The following is a 16,559-nucleotide window of genomic DNA, read 5'->3' as shown; positions in this document are numbered from 1 at the left end:
CAATCTGAGAGGCTGAGGTGGACAGATTGCTTGAGCTCAGGAATTCAAGACCAACCTGAGCAAGAGCTAGACTCCATCTCTACTAAAAAAAAAAGAAAAACCAGCTGGGCGCTGTGGTGGGTACCTGTAGTCCCAGCTACTCAGGAAGCAGAGGCAAGAGGATTGCTTGAGCCCAAGAGTTTGAGGTTACTATGATACCACGGCACTCTATCCAGGATAACAAAGTGAGACTCTAGCTCCAAAATAAATAAAAAATAAATAAATAAATACTTGTGGAAGGACTAAAGACTCTATTCTCAGAAACAAATTTAATAAGTATGTTGTCAGTCATATACAACTCATGTGGCGTGCAGCATAAAAACTGATTTTAGTGCCATGGTAACGTACACATAGACAACAATAAAAAACAACAAAATTTTCATTAAATTAGAAAGGATCATTTTATTTTCAAAGCTTTATTCTATTTTTGTAATAAAACACTGTGGCCTCAAGGAAAAAAGTTCTGTTTCTATTGTAGCAATGTGTTAAAATGCTACAAGAGTATTTCCAGTGTTCTGACAATGTATCACCAACTTGGCTGCCATTTAAGTTATTCTTTATTAAAAATGTTTCAGCATATTATAATTAAAAAAAAATTCTTCCTGTAATGTATCTGGATTTAACCTGAAAGTTAGAAGAAAACCAGGATGTCCTTTATAGATATTTTTGTCAATACTGTGAGAAAACCTCCAGTATTAAAGCAAGCAATGACAGTAGTGACACCAAATAACAGAATAAACATCTGGATCTCAACATAGGTGTTTTTTAACACTACCATTCTCCTGATATCCCATTTCCTCTAGCACTTTGGGAGGAAGCACAATCAATTCTGCAAACTGAGAGAACTAGGACAATATAAACTGATGGCTCAGGCACTTCCCTGGAGGGCTCTACAGAATATTCTATTTTTAACTCTCACTTTCACAGAGAAGAGAACAAGAAGGAAATGCAGTGCTCAGCAGAAAAGTGCTGTGCACACTTTAACAGGCTAGTTTTATTTTGTAAGTGACCTGACCTAGCATTCTTAATAACACAGATTAGACATAATCAGAAAAATAATAAAAAGAATTAAAGAACTGCTTAGTCAGAATACCTGTAAATCTAAGGTTATTTCATTTAACAGTACTACCAAAATTTTTCAAGACTGAATTTGTATAACAGAAGCACTGTGAAGGCAGGTTTTTTTTTTTTTTATTTTAATGAGCCATTTTACTAAATCTATTTGTAACTAGATATCTGCAAGACAATTTAGAACTATTGTTTTCAAATCATCAAAACCTCATCTAAAAATCCTGGTCAGTCTTTTGTCTGTGGCACTATATTAGTGGGCAGGCAAGTTCAACTAAGGACAGCCCTAGAGGTGTATTTGGAAAAAGACACAGTTGCCTTCACACCTTTACTATCATTTCTCCTCTATCCTCTCTTCTCCTACTCTTGCACCTGGAATAAACATATACACAAACAGAAAACAATTCTATAAAAATAGCCACACAAAGGTTATAGCTCACAGCTATTTAAATAACTATCCCATGGAAAAGTCTATACAACTCAAGGGTACTTACCAGATTTATTGGGCTCCAGATTTCAGTGGCGGCAGGTTAACGGAGAAGGGAAAAGGGAAATAGGTGGATTTGTAGGTATTACATAATGTCTGAATCTGTGCTGGTCACACAATACATACTAAGAAATGCTCACACAATCAACTGAAAAAACAAAGTCAGGGCCACCACCTAGTAATACAAATACAAAATTCCTATTACGTGGTTCAAAAGTTGCAATGAAGAAATTATTGACTTTTGTGCCTGTAGTTCCTATTTGGCACAACTGACTCTCCTATCAATAAGTCCCCTCCCCTGCTTATCCAAAAGTGTTGTTTTCTCCTTGCCTTTTACACCCCAGTTACTCTTAAATTTGTGCCCTGTAATGCTGCCAGTGTTCTGTGCACTTTAGGGGCTATTTGTCCTAAAATGTTCTTCCTATAGTGTAGTTCATCAGACTCCTACCATAGTCTGCTGTTAACAAAGCTTAATCAATTTGGAACCAGATGGTTCTGAGTTTATCTGGAAAGCTAAGACTGAAGACATAACATATTGATATTTTTTTAATTTATCAACTAATTGCAAAACTAAAATTACATTTAGCATCACAGAATCACTTTGGTTCCCACAGATGTGCAATTAAGTAACATCAGTTTGGAAAAAATTGAATTATAGCCTTGGTAGAAACTCAAGTACCTTCAAATGCACTTAGGTGTCTTAGTTTCATTTTATGGCTTGCTTTATGAATAATAATGTCCTTAAAAAAGTTAATGTGGCAACAGGGAAAGAGATGTATTTGACTTCTGCTAATGAATGTGGCATGCTTAAAAGGCACTACAGTTCATGAAAAAATATAAGCAAATGTAAATACCTTAATACAGCATTAAAAAAAAAAAGCAAAAAGGTAGTGGAAACCTGAGTAAAAAGAAGCCAGGAAGCAGCTGAAAAAGAGACCGGTTCACTGTGAGAAATGTAAACCTCTCAGACAGTGCTACGGCCCCGAATCCAACAGCTCAGGAACAAGGCCAATTATTGCAAAATAGTAAACATATATAGTAAAGCTGCAAACTTTTCAAAAGAGTCATAAGAATGAAAGTGGCTATACAGAAAAGAGCCAGGGATTCATTCATAAATCAAAAATCTTTGCTATAATTACTACATGCAGGAAAAGTTTCTTTAAAGTTTATCAAACTCCTTATAGGTAGTGTACTTCATAGTATCCAAACTGTACATTTTATGATAAACGGTTAAGACAATAAATCTCTATTATTGTAACTGGCAAGTAACCAGATTTTGAAATAGTTTCTTGCATGACCCAGTTATTGACAGTAAATTGCTAAGCTGTTACAAATTCTCTAATATTTCACCTTTCTGAACTAGAAATGACTCACACGAGACACACAGAATAATGGAATTTTAGAGCATACAGAAGTTTCAACAGACAATGCAGTAAACCTTTTTTACTTTGCAAGTGGGTAAACTGAAACTCTAAAGTTTTAAGTGATCTGCTTAACACCAGTTAAAATGACTAATGGCTACCAGGACTCTGACTCATATTTTGTTGTTCTTCTACGTTATAAAACAAATTATCTGAAAAGCCTAATGTATAGAGACAGAATTTCTTCGGTTTTTGTTTAGGCGTTAACTCAACTCTATTTGAATCATCATGGTCAGCAGGTTTACATTCATAACAAAAAACTAGTACAGTCACTCCCCAGCAGTAATGATTTCAATTCCATCGAGCAGTAATGATTTCAATTCCATTGCCGTAATAGATAAAGGTTTACTGTCAAGGAGTATGAACTATTTTGTTCTACTGGCACACAAGGATAAAAGACTGAAAGAATATTACCTTTGAGATAGTCTACGAACTTCTTATCTGCCTACAAAAGGGAAAACAACAGAAACTCCTGTATTTTTACCACTCTTTACCTGATCTAAGAAGAATACTTGGCTCAAATGGGTTTGATAATTTAAAGGCAAAAATTTTTTGTATTTATATATAAATATTTGTGCTACAGTGAAGAAAAATTTTCCCCAAACTACCAATTATTTCATTATTCACTTTAATAATTAGTTTCATGTTTTTATGCAAAAATAAAAATGAATGCTTCTTGACAGTTTGTAGGGTAAGCAAGTATTGTTTTTTTTTTTTTCCTTAAGACAGAGCCTCAAGCTGTCATCCTGGGTGGAGTACTGTGGCACCATAGCGCACAGCAACCTCAAACTCCTGGGCTCAAGAGATTCTCCTGCCTCCACCTCCCAAGCAGCTGGGACTACAGGCGCCCGCCACAACACCCGGCTACTTTTTGGTTGCAGCTGTCACTGTTGTTTGGTGGGCTCTGGCTGGATTCGAATCCACCAGCTCAGGTGTATGTGGCTGGCGCCTTAGCTGCTTGAGCCACAGGTGCCGAGCTACAAGTATTGTTTGACAAGAAATAAAAATGTAAGTGATATGACAAATTATTTGTCATTTTAATTGGACTGGGATAGTGAAATGTAGAGAAATATATAAGAAAAAAATCCAAAAAGGAAACTCAGAAAGTATTATGCCTACATACAAAAAATAAATTACTGAGAAATTGCTATATATGTCAAAAAAAAAAAGAGAGAAATAATAAATTGTTCAATTCTCAGTATATTTTACTTTCTATTAGGACACATGTGAACATAAACACATTATTCTGTAAGTTTTGCTATTAAAAAAATTAGCTAACTATAAAACATCTTTTAGATTATAACTTTTTAAAAAGCCTAAATTCCTGATAATTCTACAAAAAAGTTCAATAAAATTACCAACATAATGGCTGGCATTGCCACTGCTGACCACTTTCTTTTTTTTGAGACAGTCTCAAGCTGTTGCTCTGGGTAGAGTGCCATGGCGTCATAGCTCATAGCAACCGCAAACTCTTGGGCTTAGCTATTCTCTTGCCTCAGTCTCCCAGGTTGCTGGCACTACAGGCGCCCACCACAACGCTCGGCTATATATTTTTGGGTTGTTGTTGCAGTTGTCATTGTTTTAGCTGGCCCGGGCCAGGTTCCAACCCACCAGCCTTGGTATATGTGGCCGGCATCCAATCCACTGAGCAACAGGTGCCATCAGCTGACCTTTTCTTTAAAGGGACATTTTCTATTATACTTATGAGCATACAGAATTTCTTTCCCTTTCATATAAGGATGCTTTGATGATTTATTTCTTCTATTCTTCAAACTGAATGAGATTCAACTAATTTAAGCTCCAAGTTGAGTGTACTAAATAAAATAAAAAGAACAAAGTCTAGTTATAAAGTGTTATCACTGGCTCTTAAGAGTCAAACGCAATGTCAAAAACTATTCAAGTATGGGCTGGGTGCGGTGGCTCACGCCTATAATCCCCGCACTTGGGAGGCTGAGGCTGGTAGACTGCCTGAGCTCACTTGTTTGACCAGTCTGAGCAAGAACGAGACCTCATCTCTAAAAATAGCTGGGTGTTGTGGTGGGTGCCTGTACTCCCAGCTACTTGGGAGGCTGAGGCAAAAGAATTGCTAAGCCCAAGAGTTTGAGGTTGCTGTGAACTATGATTTCACAGCACTCAATAAGGGTAACAAAGTAAGACTCTGTCTAAAAAACAAACAACTATTCAAGTGTGATTTTCTTTTCTGTGCCTGCACTATCCAGATACAATCTGACTTACTGTTTCCTTCCTTCTCATCGAAACTAGCATTGGAGAGAAACCCATGATTAAAAATATCCCTGATGATAAACACATGCTGTCTGACACTGATATTTTGGCCCCCAAGTAGGGATTTTTAGTTGTTTTTCCTAAGTGGTAATATTATTTTGCAGGGATGTATTTGTACCAGTGTACCAGTCGCAGCCTATGATGAAAAGATTGTATTTTTCAGGCAGTTTGATCAGAAAGAGGAATAAAAATTGTGCAATGGAAAAGAACTAAACGATTATGCTTACATAAATACAGAACAAAGAATCTTCACTTGCCTCATTAACAGGGTATACTAATGAACTAAATTAATTGGTCATACACAGAGTATTTGAATGGGTAGCATGAAGGTAAATTTCCTTCTTTATTATCATGATGTCAAGCTATAGTATAATTTTGGAAGAAAAAAGAAAGACAAAAACAACATGAAAATCCAGTCACTGGAGGCCTAGAAAATCATTTCTATTACATACTAGAATAAACCAACAATGTATGTAAAGCCAAAGAGCAGTGTTACAACCAACGTTTCCATATATCTAGAACAACTTTTGAGCCCCTTTAAAATTAGAGCACATACCTACTCTATGTTGTTTGACATGGACTGTATTATTAAACTTCAGGTAAATCTAAAACTAAAAGAAGTTATATTTGAGACAGAAAAAATCCTAATGTGGCTAAAATGACCAGTGTTTGTTCTCAACATCCTTTGGAAGAACACTTGTCAAATACAGAAATCTAGTAATATAAAACAGGGAAGAACCTGCATGCTAAGCATAAAGCAACCTGCAGGGCTAATAGATTAAGGACCTGGAAGTTCTCCTGCAGGGTGAACTTGGTGTATCACAGTGACTCCTGATGATTCTGCACCAGCAAGGAGAAGCAAGAGCAGTTCTCAATCAAGATAAACCAGTGCAGAGGTGTTTCTCCTGAAGTGGTAAAGTAACCCTTAAGCAATCCAGTCAATATTAAGAGCAATAAACTATCTCAGTGGAGGTGGAGGTTACAGTGCTTCAGCGAGTCACATTTACATAGTCTGAAAGCCTCCACTACAGATAAGCAACTAAAAAATCTCTAAAGAAACCTATAATAAAATTCCACTTCAGCTCCTACAGTTACGAAATGCAGGATAAGTACCTTATCAAACACATGGGACAGAAGCACAAGTCTAGTTGGAAAGCATATAGAGAAATGTGTTCATTAAAATCAGTAATATGGATTTTTTGCACAGTTGTTTTCACTGAAAGCTTGAAAAAATTTGAAAAGAATGTTGAGTTTTAATAAAATGTTGAGTATTAGGCTGCAATTTGGTTTGAAAATACTTTTCACTATACATCAACAAACTGAAAAACAAAATAGAAAATATGCATAAGAACATCATTCCTTTTAATTAAGGTAGTCTTACTAAGAGTTCAAAATATCATCCCTACGCTAGAACTCTCAATGAAAAGTGGTTTTTCCTTCTTGTTAGCCATTCAGAAAACATCTTGTGCCTTGCCTTGCTGCTCTTTGGCTGTTACCATAGGTGGATTATCAGGCTGGTAAGAAGGCCTTGAGGACTGGCAGCCATTCAACATAGACTTAATAGTGTGGCATTACCAGGGGGATGCTAAGATTTGCCTCCTCTTTACTCATTGGTTTGCATGCTCATATTTGAGATACATGATAGACTGAATATAGTAGTATCTTAACAGAAAGACTGAAATAAAGTGAGATGAAAAAAGCAATGCCTATGGCTAAGAATTTATAACACCAGAAACTCTACTTACCTGTCTGCTGGGCAGGCTGTGGCAGTGGTTGGTTTAGATGTGAATTGTAATGGACAGAAGGGACTGGGCGATACTGAGGTTGACTGGAGTGATAGTGTCCTGGAGCACAATAACAGGCTGGCATCTAGGACCGTAAGTATAGAGGGAAAAAGCTCAATTTTATTTGTAACAGAAATTTTCTTCCTGTAAGGAACATTAGAGTTTAATGCATAATCTTTGCTCAACTAGATTTGCTCATATAGTCATGTACCACATAACAATGTTTTGGTCATTATAGACCACATGTACAACAGTGGTCTTATTATAATGGAGCTGAAAAATTCCTATCACCTACTAACATCACAGTACAATGCATTATTCACGTGTTTGTGGTGATACTGGTGTAAATACACATACTATGTTGCCAGTGATACAAAAGGATAGTACAATTATGTATAGTGCATAATATTTCATAATGATAATAAACTATGTTATTGGTTTGTGTATTTATTAAACTATTGTTTCTATAATTCGTATTCTTCCGACTTATTTAAAAATAAAACTATAAAACAGGTCTTTTAGGAGGTACTTAGAAGAAGACATTGTTGAGATACTCAAGAGGAGGAGCAAGATGGCAGCTGAGTAACAGCTTCCTTGCAACTGGGCAAGGTGAGTTGGGTAGACAAGCTTCCAGGCATCTCTGGCTGGTAGGATGTGCCCATAAACATCCCTTTGAGGACACAGGGAGTCAGTGAGAGACTTCTGGACCCCAGGAGGAGGGGAAAACTGGCTGCGTGTGTTCGTTCAGTCTAGTCCCACTGGCGGCTGTAAGTACAGCGGCAGTGAGATTGCAAACTGGAAAGGCCTTACCTGTGAGCTGCTTTGGTTTTTTTGGACTTGGCACTCAGTTGGGAGAACACGGGCAAGAGTGCGGAAGTCTTTAAGCATTGTCTAGGGCCCCAAACTGAGCCGAAGAGGCAGACAGAGCTAATAGTGTTCAGCTATGAGCTGCGCAGAGCCATTTTGGTAGAAGTGCCCTGGCAAGTTCCACCCTCTGGGTCACAGAGCAAGGATCTGGGGGAAGCTAGTAATCTAGTGCCTGAGCAGCCTAAAGGTGGGGACTGAGACGCCTTGCAGCCTTAGCTCTAAGGGGCATAAGCGACATCGGTTTTGGCACACTGGTTAAGTGGATAGCCACTTCAGCAGTGATCCCAGTGACAAGCACTTTCCTGGGAAAGCTTCTGCTTAGCCAAGTTTAGCAGGTTAAAGTGCCTTTTACATGGACTGAGGAAAGATTTAGGGTCTCCACTTTAGGCTCTCCACCCTGCGGGGTTTGAGAAATCAGTAGAGGCCTCCAGTCTCCATCTCGTATAGGTGTATGAGCATTGTGATTAACACCTCATACCCTAGAAGATCATCTGTTGCCTAGACAATATTCAGCAAGATACAGATACTGCTTTTGCTTTGTTTCTGGGTTCTTCTTTTCTTCTTTTTTTTTTTGGTGGTTGTTCTGTTTTTTAATTTCAACCAACATTTTCCCTGTAGATTTTTTGTTTTCTTTCTTCATGTTTCTAGTTTAAATATAATTTCCCATTGCTGCATTTTTCAACAATTAGAACTTCATTTTTGCTAGTGTTTCTACCCCTAGTATTTGGTTTTTCCCCCAATTTTATCCCGTAAAGTTTTCTGTTTGCTTGTTTTGGTTTGATTTATAGCATTTTTGTCTTTCCTCTCTACTTGGTGGAGGTGTCCAAACAGGCTAGCAAAGAGCTGCTGACCTCAAGGGAACCACCCAACCTGGCACCCCCAGAGGTGGGGAAGTTTAAGGTTAGGTCAAAGTACCCTACTGTACACATATATTGCTCTGTCTCCCTCTTTCTGTGCCCCTCTTCTTTTTGTCAATATTCCCTTTTACCCACCCCCTGTCCTTTCTATTTTTTTTTTCTTTTTTCCCTTCTTGCTCTTCAAATTTCTCATCCTTCTGGTCCTGTACCAAAAGGACTCATCGAAACTCAGGTCCAGAGGCACGGCAACTTAAAGAGCAAGAGGAAGTGAAAGGAAAATTAGGGCAAAGAAACAGAAAAGAATCAGCAGAAAAATCCTGGCAACATGACAAACTAGTCCAGAACAATCCCCCCAAGGGACCGTGAGGTAGCTACTGCAGGGATTCCACCTATAAAGAAATGTTAGAAATGACAGAAAGGGAATTTAGAATACACATGATGGAAACAATGAAGGAAACTGCTGGTAAAGTGGAAAATAACCAAAAGGAAATTCAAAAACAGAATCAAATAAGAGATGAACAATATGAAGAATACAGAAAGGATATAGTAGAGCTGAAGGAAATGAAGTAGTCAATTAGGGAACTTAAAGATGCAATAGAAAGTATCAACAACAGATCAGACCAAGCAGAAGAAAGAATCTCAAAGGTAGAGGACAAAGCTCTTGAGATAACTCAGACAGTTAAAGAGGCATAAAAGAGAGAGAAAGAATGTTCACTGACAGAATTATGGGACTTTCTGAAGCAATCAAACATACGAATGGTAAGTATCCCAGAAGAGGAAGAAGGTCCCAGGGCAATGCAAGCCATACTAGAGAATATTATAAATGAAAATTTCCCAAATATCACCAAAGATCTGACACAATCCTTTCACAGTGATATCAGATTCCAGGTCGCCTCAACTTTAACCAAGCTTCTAACCATCACACATTGTGATGAGCCTGTCCAAAGTCAAGATGAAAGAAAAGATTCTGCAAGCTGCCAGGAGTAAGCGTCAGTTGACCTACAGGGGCACATCCATCAGGGTGATTGCAGACTTCTCTAATGAAACTTTCCAAGGAAGAAGACAATGGTCATCTACCTTTAATCTACTTAAACAGAACAATGTCCATCCCAGAATTCTATATCCTGCTAAGTTAAGCTTTAAAATTGATGAAGAAATCAAATCATTTACCCATATACAAACACTGAGGAAATTTGCCACAACAAGACCAGCTCTACTGGAAACACTTCAACTTGTTCTACACACTGACCATCACAATGGATCAATAGCAAAGTAAGAACTCAGCAATTAAAGGACAGAACCCAGCTTCCACACTAATGCAAAAGATACAACTAAGCAATGGACTCTCACAAATAAGATGAATAGAACACTACCATACTTATCAGTTATCTCAAAAATGTTAATGGCTTGAGGCTCAGCACCTGTGCCTCAAGCGGCTAAGGCGCCAGCCACATACACCTGAGCTGGTAGGTGTGAATCCAGCCCATGACTGCCAAACACCAAAGACAGCTACAACCAAAAAAAAAAAAAAAAATAGCCGGGCGTTATGGCAAGCTCCTGTAGTCCCAGCTACTTGGGAGGCAGAGGCAAGAGAATTGCTTGAGCTCAGGAGTTGGAGGTTGCTGTGAGCTATGATGCCACAGCACTCAACCCAAGGGTGACAGCTTGAGGCTCTGTCTCAAAAAAAAAAAAAAAAGTTAATGGCTTGAATTCCCCACTGAAGAGGCATAGATTGGCTGACTAGATTAAAAAACACAAGCCATCCATTTACTGTCTGCAGGAAATATACCTGGCTTCAAAAGACAAATCAAAACTCTGAATTAAGGGTTGGAAGACAAATTTTCAGGTAAATGGAATTCAGAAGAAAAGAGGAGCTGCAATCTTATTTTCAGATGCATCTGGATTTAAAGAAACTAAAGTCAAAAAAGACAAAGATGGTCACTTTATATTGGTCAAGGGAAAAATACAAGACATTTCAATTCTAAATATTTATGCACCCAATTTAAATGCTCGCAGATTCTTGAAACAGACCTTACTCAGTCTGAGGAATATGACATCCTATAATACCATAATAATAGGGGACTTTAACACTTCTCTTACAGAGCTGAACAGATCCTCTACACAGAAACTAAACAAAGATATAAGGGACTTAAATGAGACCCTAGAACAACCGTGCTTGATTGATGTGTATAGAACACTCCATCCCAAAGATAAAGAATACACATTCTTCTCATGGCCCCATGGAACATACTCCAAAATTGATCACATCTTAGGACCCAAAACAAACCTCAACAGAATCAAAAGAATTGAAATCTTACCTTATATCTTCTCAGACCACAAGGGACTAAAGTTGGAACTCAACTCCAACAAAAACATTTTAACTCCACACAAAGGCATGGAAATTAAACAACCTTCTGTTGAATGACAGATGGGTGCAGGAAGGAATAAAACAGGAAATCACTAACTTCCTTGAGCATAAGATGACACAAGCTACCAAAACCTGTGGGATACTGCAAAAGCAGTTTTGAGAGGAAAATTTATCGCTTTAGATGCCTACAATTGAAAAACAGAAAGAGAACGCATCAACAAACTCACATGCCATCTTATGGAATTAGAAAAAGAACAACAATCTAAGACTAAACCCAGCAGAAGAAAAGAAATGTCCAAAATTAAATCAGAGATAAATGAAATTAAAAACAAAGGAATCATTCAGAAAATTAATGAAATAAGGAGTTGGTTTTTTTAAAAAATAAATAAAATAGATAAACCTTTGGCCAGACTAACTAGAAATAGAAAAGTAAAATCTCTAGTAACCTCAATCAGAAATGATAAGGGGGAAATAACAACTGATGCCACAGATATACAAAAGATCATCTTTGAATACTACCAGAAACTCTATGCCCAGAAATTTGACAATGTGAAGGAAATGGATCAATATTTGGAATTACACCCTCTCCCTAGACTTAGCTAGGAAGAAACAGAGCTTCTGAACAGACCAATTTCGTGCACTGAGATTAAAGACACAATAAAAAAGCTTCCAACCAAAAAATGCCCTGGTCCAGATGGCTTCACACCAGGATTCTATCAAACCTTCAAGGAAGAGCATATTCCCGTAATGCAGAAATTATTCCAAAAAATTGAGGAGGAAGGAATCTTCCCCAACACTTTCTACGAAGCAAACATCACGCTGATACCAAAACCAGGAAAAGACCCAACTAAAAAAGGAGAATTGCAGACCAATTTCATTAATGAATATAGAAGCAAAAATTCTCAACAAAATCCTAGCCAATAGATGACAGCTTATCATCAAAAAAGTCAGACATCATGATCAAGTAGGTTTCATCCCAGGGATGCAAGGCTGGTTTAACATACGCAAGTCCATAAACGTTATCCACCATATTAAGAGAAGCAAAAATAAAGACCATATGATCCTCTCAATAGATGCAGAAAAGCATTCGATAAAATCCAGCATCCTTTTCTAATTAGAACACTGAAGAGTATAGGCATAGGTGGCACATTCCTGAAACTGATTTAAGCTATCTATGATAAACCCACAGCTAATATTTTATTGAATGGAGTAAAACTGAAAGCTTTTCCTCTTAGAACTGGAACCAGACAAGGTTGTCCTCTGTCACCTTTACTTTTCAACATAGTGCTGGAAGTTCTAGCCAATACAATTAGGCAAGACAAGAAAATCAAGGGAATCCAAATAGGAGGAGCAGAGGAGGTCAAACTCTCCCTCTTTGCTGATGACATGATCTTATATTTAGAGATCCCCAAAGACTCAACCACAAGACTCATGGAAATCATCAAAAAATACAGTAATGTCTCAGCATATAAAATCAACATCCACAAACAGTAGCCTTTGTATACGCCAAAATGAGAGGCTAATTAAGGACACAACTCCCTTCACCATAGCTTGAAAAATACCAACATCGTGCTTTCAAGATTTGGAAAAGGGTGGCGCCCGTGGCTCAAAGAGGTAGGGCGCTGGCCCCATTTGCCGGAGGTGGCAGGTTCAAACCCAGCTCCAGCCAAAAAAAAAAAAAAAAAGATTTGGAAAAAATGATTCTGCTTTTTGCATGGAACCAGAATAAACCCGGTAGAGGTAAGGCAGTCCCTGGTAATAAAAATAAAGCTGGGGCTCGGTGCCTGTAGCTCAAGCGGCTAAGGTGCCAGCCACATACACCTGAGCTGGCAGGTTCAAATCCAGCCCAGGCCTGCCAAACAACAATGATGGCTGCAACCAAAAAAATAGCCGGGCGTTGTGGCGGGCGCCTTAGTCCCAGCTACTTGGGAGGTGGAGGCAGGAAAATTGTTTGAGCCCAGGAGTTGGAGGTTGCTGTGAGCTGTGATGCTACAGCACTCTATCCAGGGCAACAGCTTGAGGCTTTGTCTCAAAAAATAAAAAAATAAAAAATAAAGCTGTGAGCATCACCATACCAGATTTTAGGCTGTACTACAAAGCCATAGTGGTCAAGACAACATAGTACTGGCACAGAAATAGAGACGTACACATTTGGAATCAAAAAGAAAAACAGGAAATGAAACTAACATCTTATAACCGCTTAATCTTCGATAAACCTACCAAGATCATATCTTGGGGGAAAGACTCCCTATTCAATAAATGGTGTTGGGAGAACTGGATGTCTACATGTAAAAGACTGAAACTGGACCCACACCTTTCTCCATTCAGAAAAAATTGATTCAAGATGGATAAAGGACTTAAATTTAAGGCATGAAACAATAAAAATCCTCAAAGAAAACATAGGAAAATCACCGGAAGATATTGGCCTGGGGAAAGACTTTATGAAGAAGACTGCCGTGGCAACTGCAACAACAACAAAAATAAACAAATGGGACGTCATTAAACTGAAAAGCTTCTATACAGTTAAGGAGACAACAACCAAAGCAAATAGACAACCTACACAATGGTAAAGGATATTTGCATATTTTGAATCAGACAAAATCTTGAAACTAGAATCTATAGAGAACTCAAATTAATCTACATGAAAAAAGCCAAGAGTCCCATATATCAATGGGCAAGAGACATGAATAGAACCTTCTCTAAAGAAGACAGACGAATGGCTAACAAACATGAAAAAATGCTCATCATCCCTATTTATTAGAGAAATGCAAATCAAAACCACCCTGAGATACCATCTATTCCCACAGAGATTGGCCCTTTTCACAAATTCTCAAAACTGCGGAAGGGAACACTTTTACACTGCTGGTAGGACTGCAAACTAATACAACCTTTTTGGAAGGAAGTATGGAGAACCCTCAAAAAACTCAACTTAGACCTGCAGTTTGATCCTGCAATCCCATTACTGGGCATCTACCCAGAAGGAAAAAAAAATCCTTTTATCATAAGGACACTTGCACTAGACTGTTTATTGCAGCTAAATTTACAATCACCAAAATGTGGAAACAGCCGAAATGCCTGCCAATCCAGAAATGGATTAACAAGCTGTGGTATATGTACACCATGGAATACTATTCAGCCATTAAAAAAAATGGAGACTTTACATCCTTTATATTAACCTGGATGGAAATGGAACATATTATTCTTAATGAAGCTTCAAAAGAATGGAGAAGCATGAATCCTATGTACTCAATTTTAATATGAAGACAATTAAGGACACAGTGGGGGTGGGGGAAGGGGAGAGCAGAGAAAGAAGGAGGGAGGGTGGAGAAAGGAAGTGCAGAGAGAAGAGCAGAGATGGGGTGGGGTGGGACCTTGGTGTGTGCCACACCTTTTGGGGGCAAGACAGGATTTAAGAGGGACTTTGCCTAACAAATGCAATCAGTGTAACCTGGTTTCTTGTACCCCCAATGAATCCTCAACAACAACAACAAAAAAAATGTTAAAAAAAAAAAAAAAAAAGAAGGCATTTTTGTTACAGGAGATGACAGCTCTATATGTGTTACTATCCTTGAAGTGATTATCTTCCAAAAAGGGACTTTGCCTAACAAATGCAATCACTGTAACCTGGTTTCTTGTACCCTCAATGAATCCTCAACAACAACAACAACAAAAGAATTTTAAAAAAAAAGAAGAAGGCATTTTTGTTATAGGAGATGACAGCTCTATATGTGTTACTATCTTTGAAGTGATTATCATCCAGATAAGATGTTGAGGTGGAAGAGAATGATCCTGACTCTGTAGTCTTAGGCCAATGTGCATGTGTCTTAGTTTTTAACAAAAAAGTTTGAAAAAGAAAGTAACAAGAACCCCCCCCCCAAAAGAAAATAGTTTGAAAAGCAAAATACTGTTGAAAGTAGCAAAAAGCTATGCTGGTGGTGGTGGGTTCAGGCCTAGACCTGGCAAAAAAAAATTAGCAAAAAGCTTATAGAATAAGGATATAAAGAAAGAAAATATTTCTGTATGATTATACAATGTGCTTGTTTTAAGCTAAGTATTATAATAAAAGGGTCAAAATATTAAAAAAATTCAAACATTTATAAAGTGTAAAAGTTATAGTAAGCTAAGCTTAATTTATTATGGAAGAAAAAATGTTTTTTTAAATTTTTTTTAGACTATGTTGCCCTTGGTGGAGTGCTGTGGCGTCACAGCTCACAGCAACCTCCAACTCTGGGGCTTAAGTGATTCTCTTGTCTCAGCCTCCCAAGTAGCTGGGACTACAGGGACCTAATACCATGCCTGGCTATTTTTGTTGTTGTCGTCGTTATAGTAGTCCTTGTTGTTTGGCAGGTCCCGGCTGGATTTGAATCGGCCAGCTCAGGTATATGTGTCTGGTGCCCTAGCCACTGAGCTATAGGTGCCAAGCCAAAAAAAATGGTTTTATAAATTAAATGTAGGCTAAGTGAACAGTATCTATAAAGTCTAAAGTACTGTACCATAATGTCACAGGTCTTCATATTTACTCACAACTCAATCACTGACTCACATAGAAAATTTCCAGTCCTGCAAGCTCCATTCCTAGTAAGTTGGTAGGCACCCTATGTTTACCACTTTAATTTTTGATATTTTTTGGAGACAAGGTTTCACTCTCTCACCCAGGCTAGACTACAGTGGCGGGATCACAGCTCATCACAGCTTCAAACTCCTACACTCAAATGATCCTTCTGCCTCAGCGTCCCAAGTGAGACTACAGGTGCTTACCACCATGCCAGGCTAATTTTTTTTTCTTTCTTATAAAGACAGGGTATTATGATGTTTCCCAGGCTGGGTTTGAACTCCATGGCGTACCGAAGTGCTTGGATTACAGGCATGACCCACTGTGCTCAGTCCTTATATAAAACACTTTAAATACAGAGGTTCCAAATAAGAGGATAGAAAAAGACATGCTGTTTAAATGCCACTCAAAAGAATGCTTAAAACATTATTTTTGTTTGTTTGTTTCTGAGATAAGGTCTTGCTTGTTGCCTGGGCCAGAGTACAGTGGTGTCATCATAGCTCACTGCAACCTCAAACTCCTGGGCTAAAACAATCCTGCCTGAGCCTACTAAGTTAGCTAGGACTATAGGTGCACACCACCATGCCAAGCTAATTAAAATTTTTTTAGTAAAGGTTGGGTACCACTCCTCTAATTGCTTAAGGCTAAGAGTTTGGGACAGCCTAAGCAAGAGTGAGGTATTATATGAATATGTATATCTCTTTGGTATTTTTGCCATCTTAATGGTATTTTTGTCTCAACAAAAAATAGAAAAATTAGCTGAAGGCAGGAGGATCATTTGAGGCCATAAATTCTAGATTGCAGTGAGCTATGATGGCAAACAACACTGTACT

General features: G+C 38.1%; 1 protein-coding gene across 16 annotated transcripts in view; it reads right to left on the bottom strand.

Moving 5' to 3' along the window:
• The window catches only part of R3HDM1 (R3H domain containing 1), a 227,505-nt gene that overhangs the window by 68,948 nt on the left and 141,998 nt on the right, over positions 1–16,559 (bottom strand). For all 16 annotated transcript variants that reach the window (XM_053596406.1, XM_053596403.1, XM_053596404.1 and 13 more), the window contains one exon: positions 7,044–7,167. In XM_053596406.1, the coding sequence (XP_053452381.1) occupies positions 7,044–7,167 (124 nt within the window). The remainder of the gene's footprint in view (positions 1–7,043; positions 7,168–16,559) is intronic.

The sequence above is a fragment of the Nycticebus coucang genome, chromosome 7 (genome assembly GCF_027406575.1).
Source record: "Nycticebus coucang isolate mNycCou1 chromosome 7, mNycCou1.pri, whole genome shotgun sequence".
Classification (NCBI taxonomy): Eukaryota; Metazoa; Chordata; class Mammalia; order Primates; family Lorisidae; genus Nycticebus; species Nycticebus coucang.
Note: the sequence above shows the minus strand (reverse complement) of the source record. Positions and strands in the feature narration are given on the sequence as shown.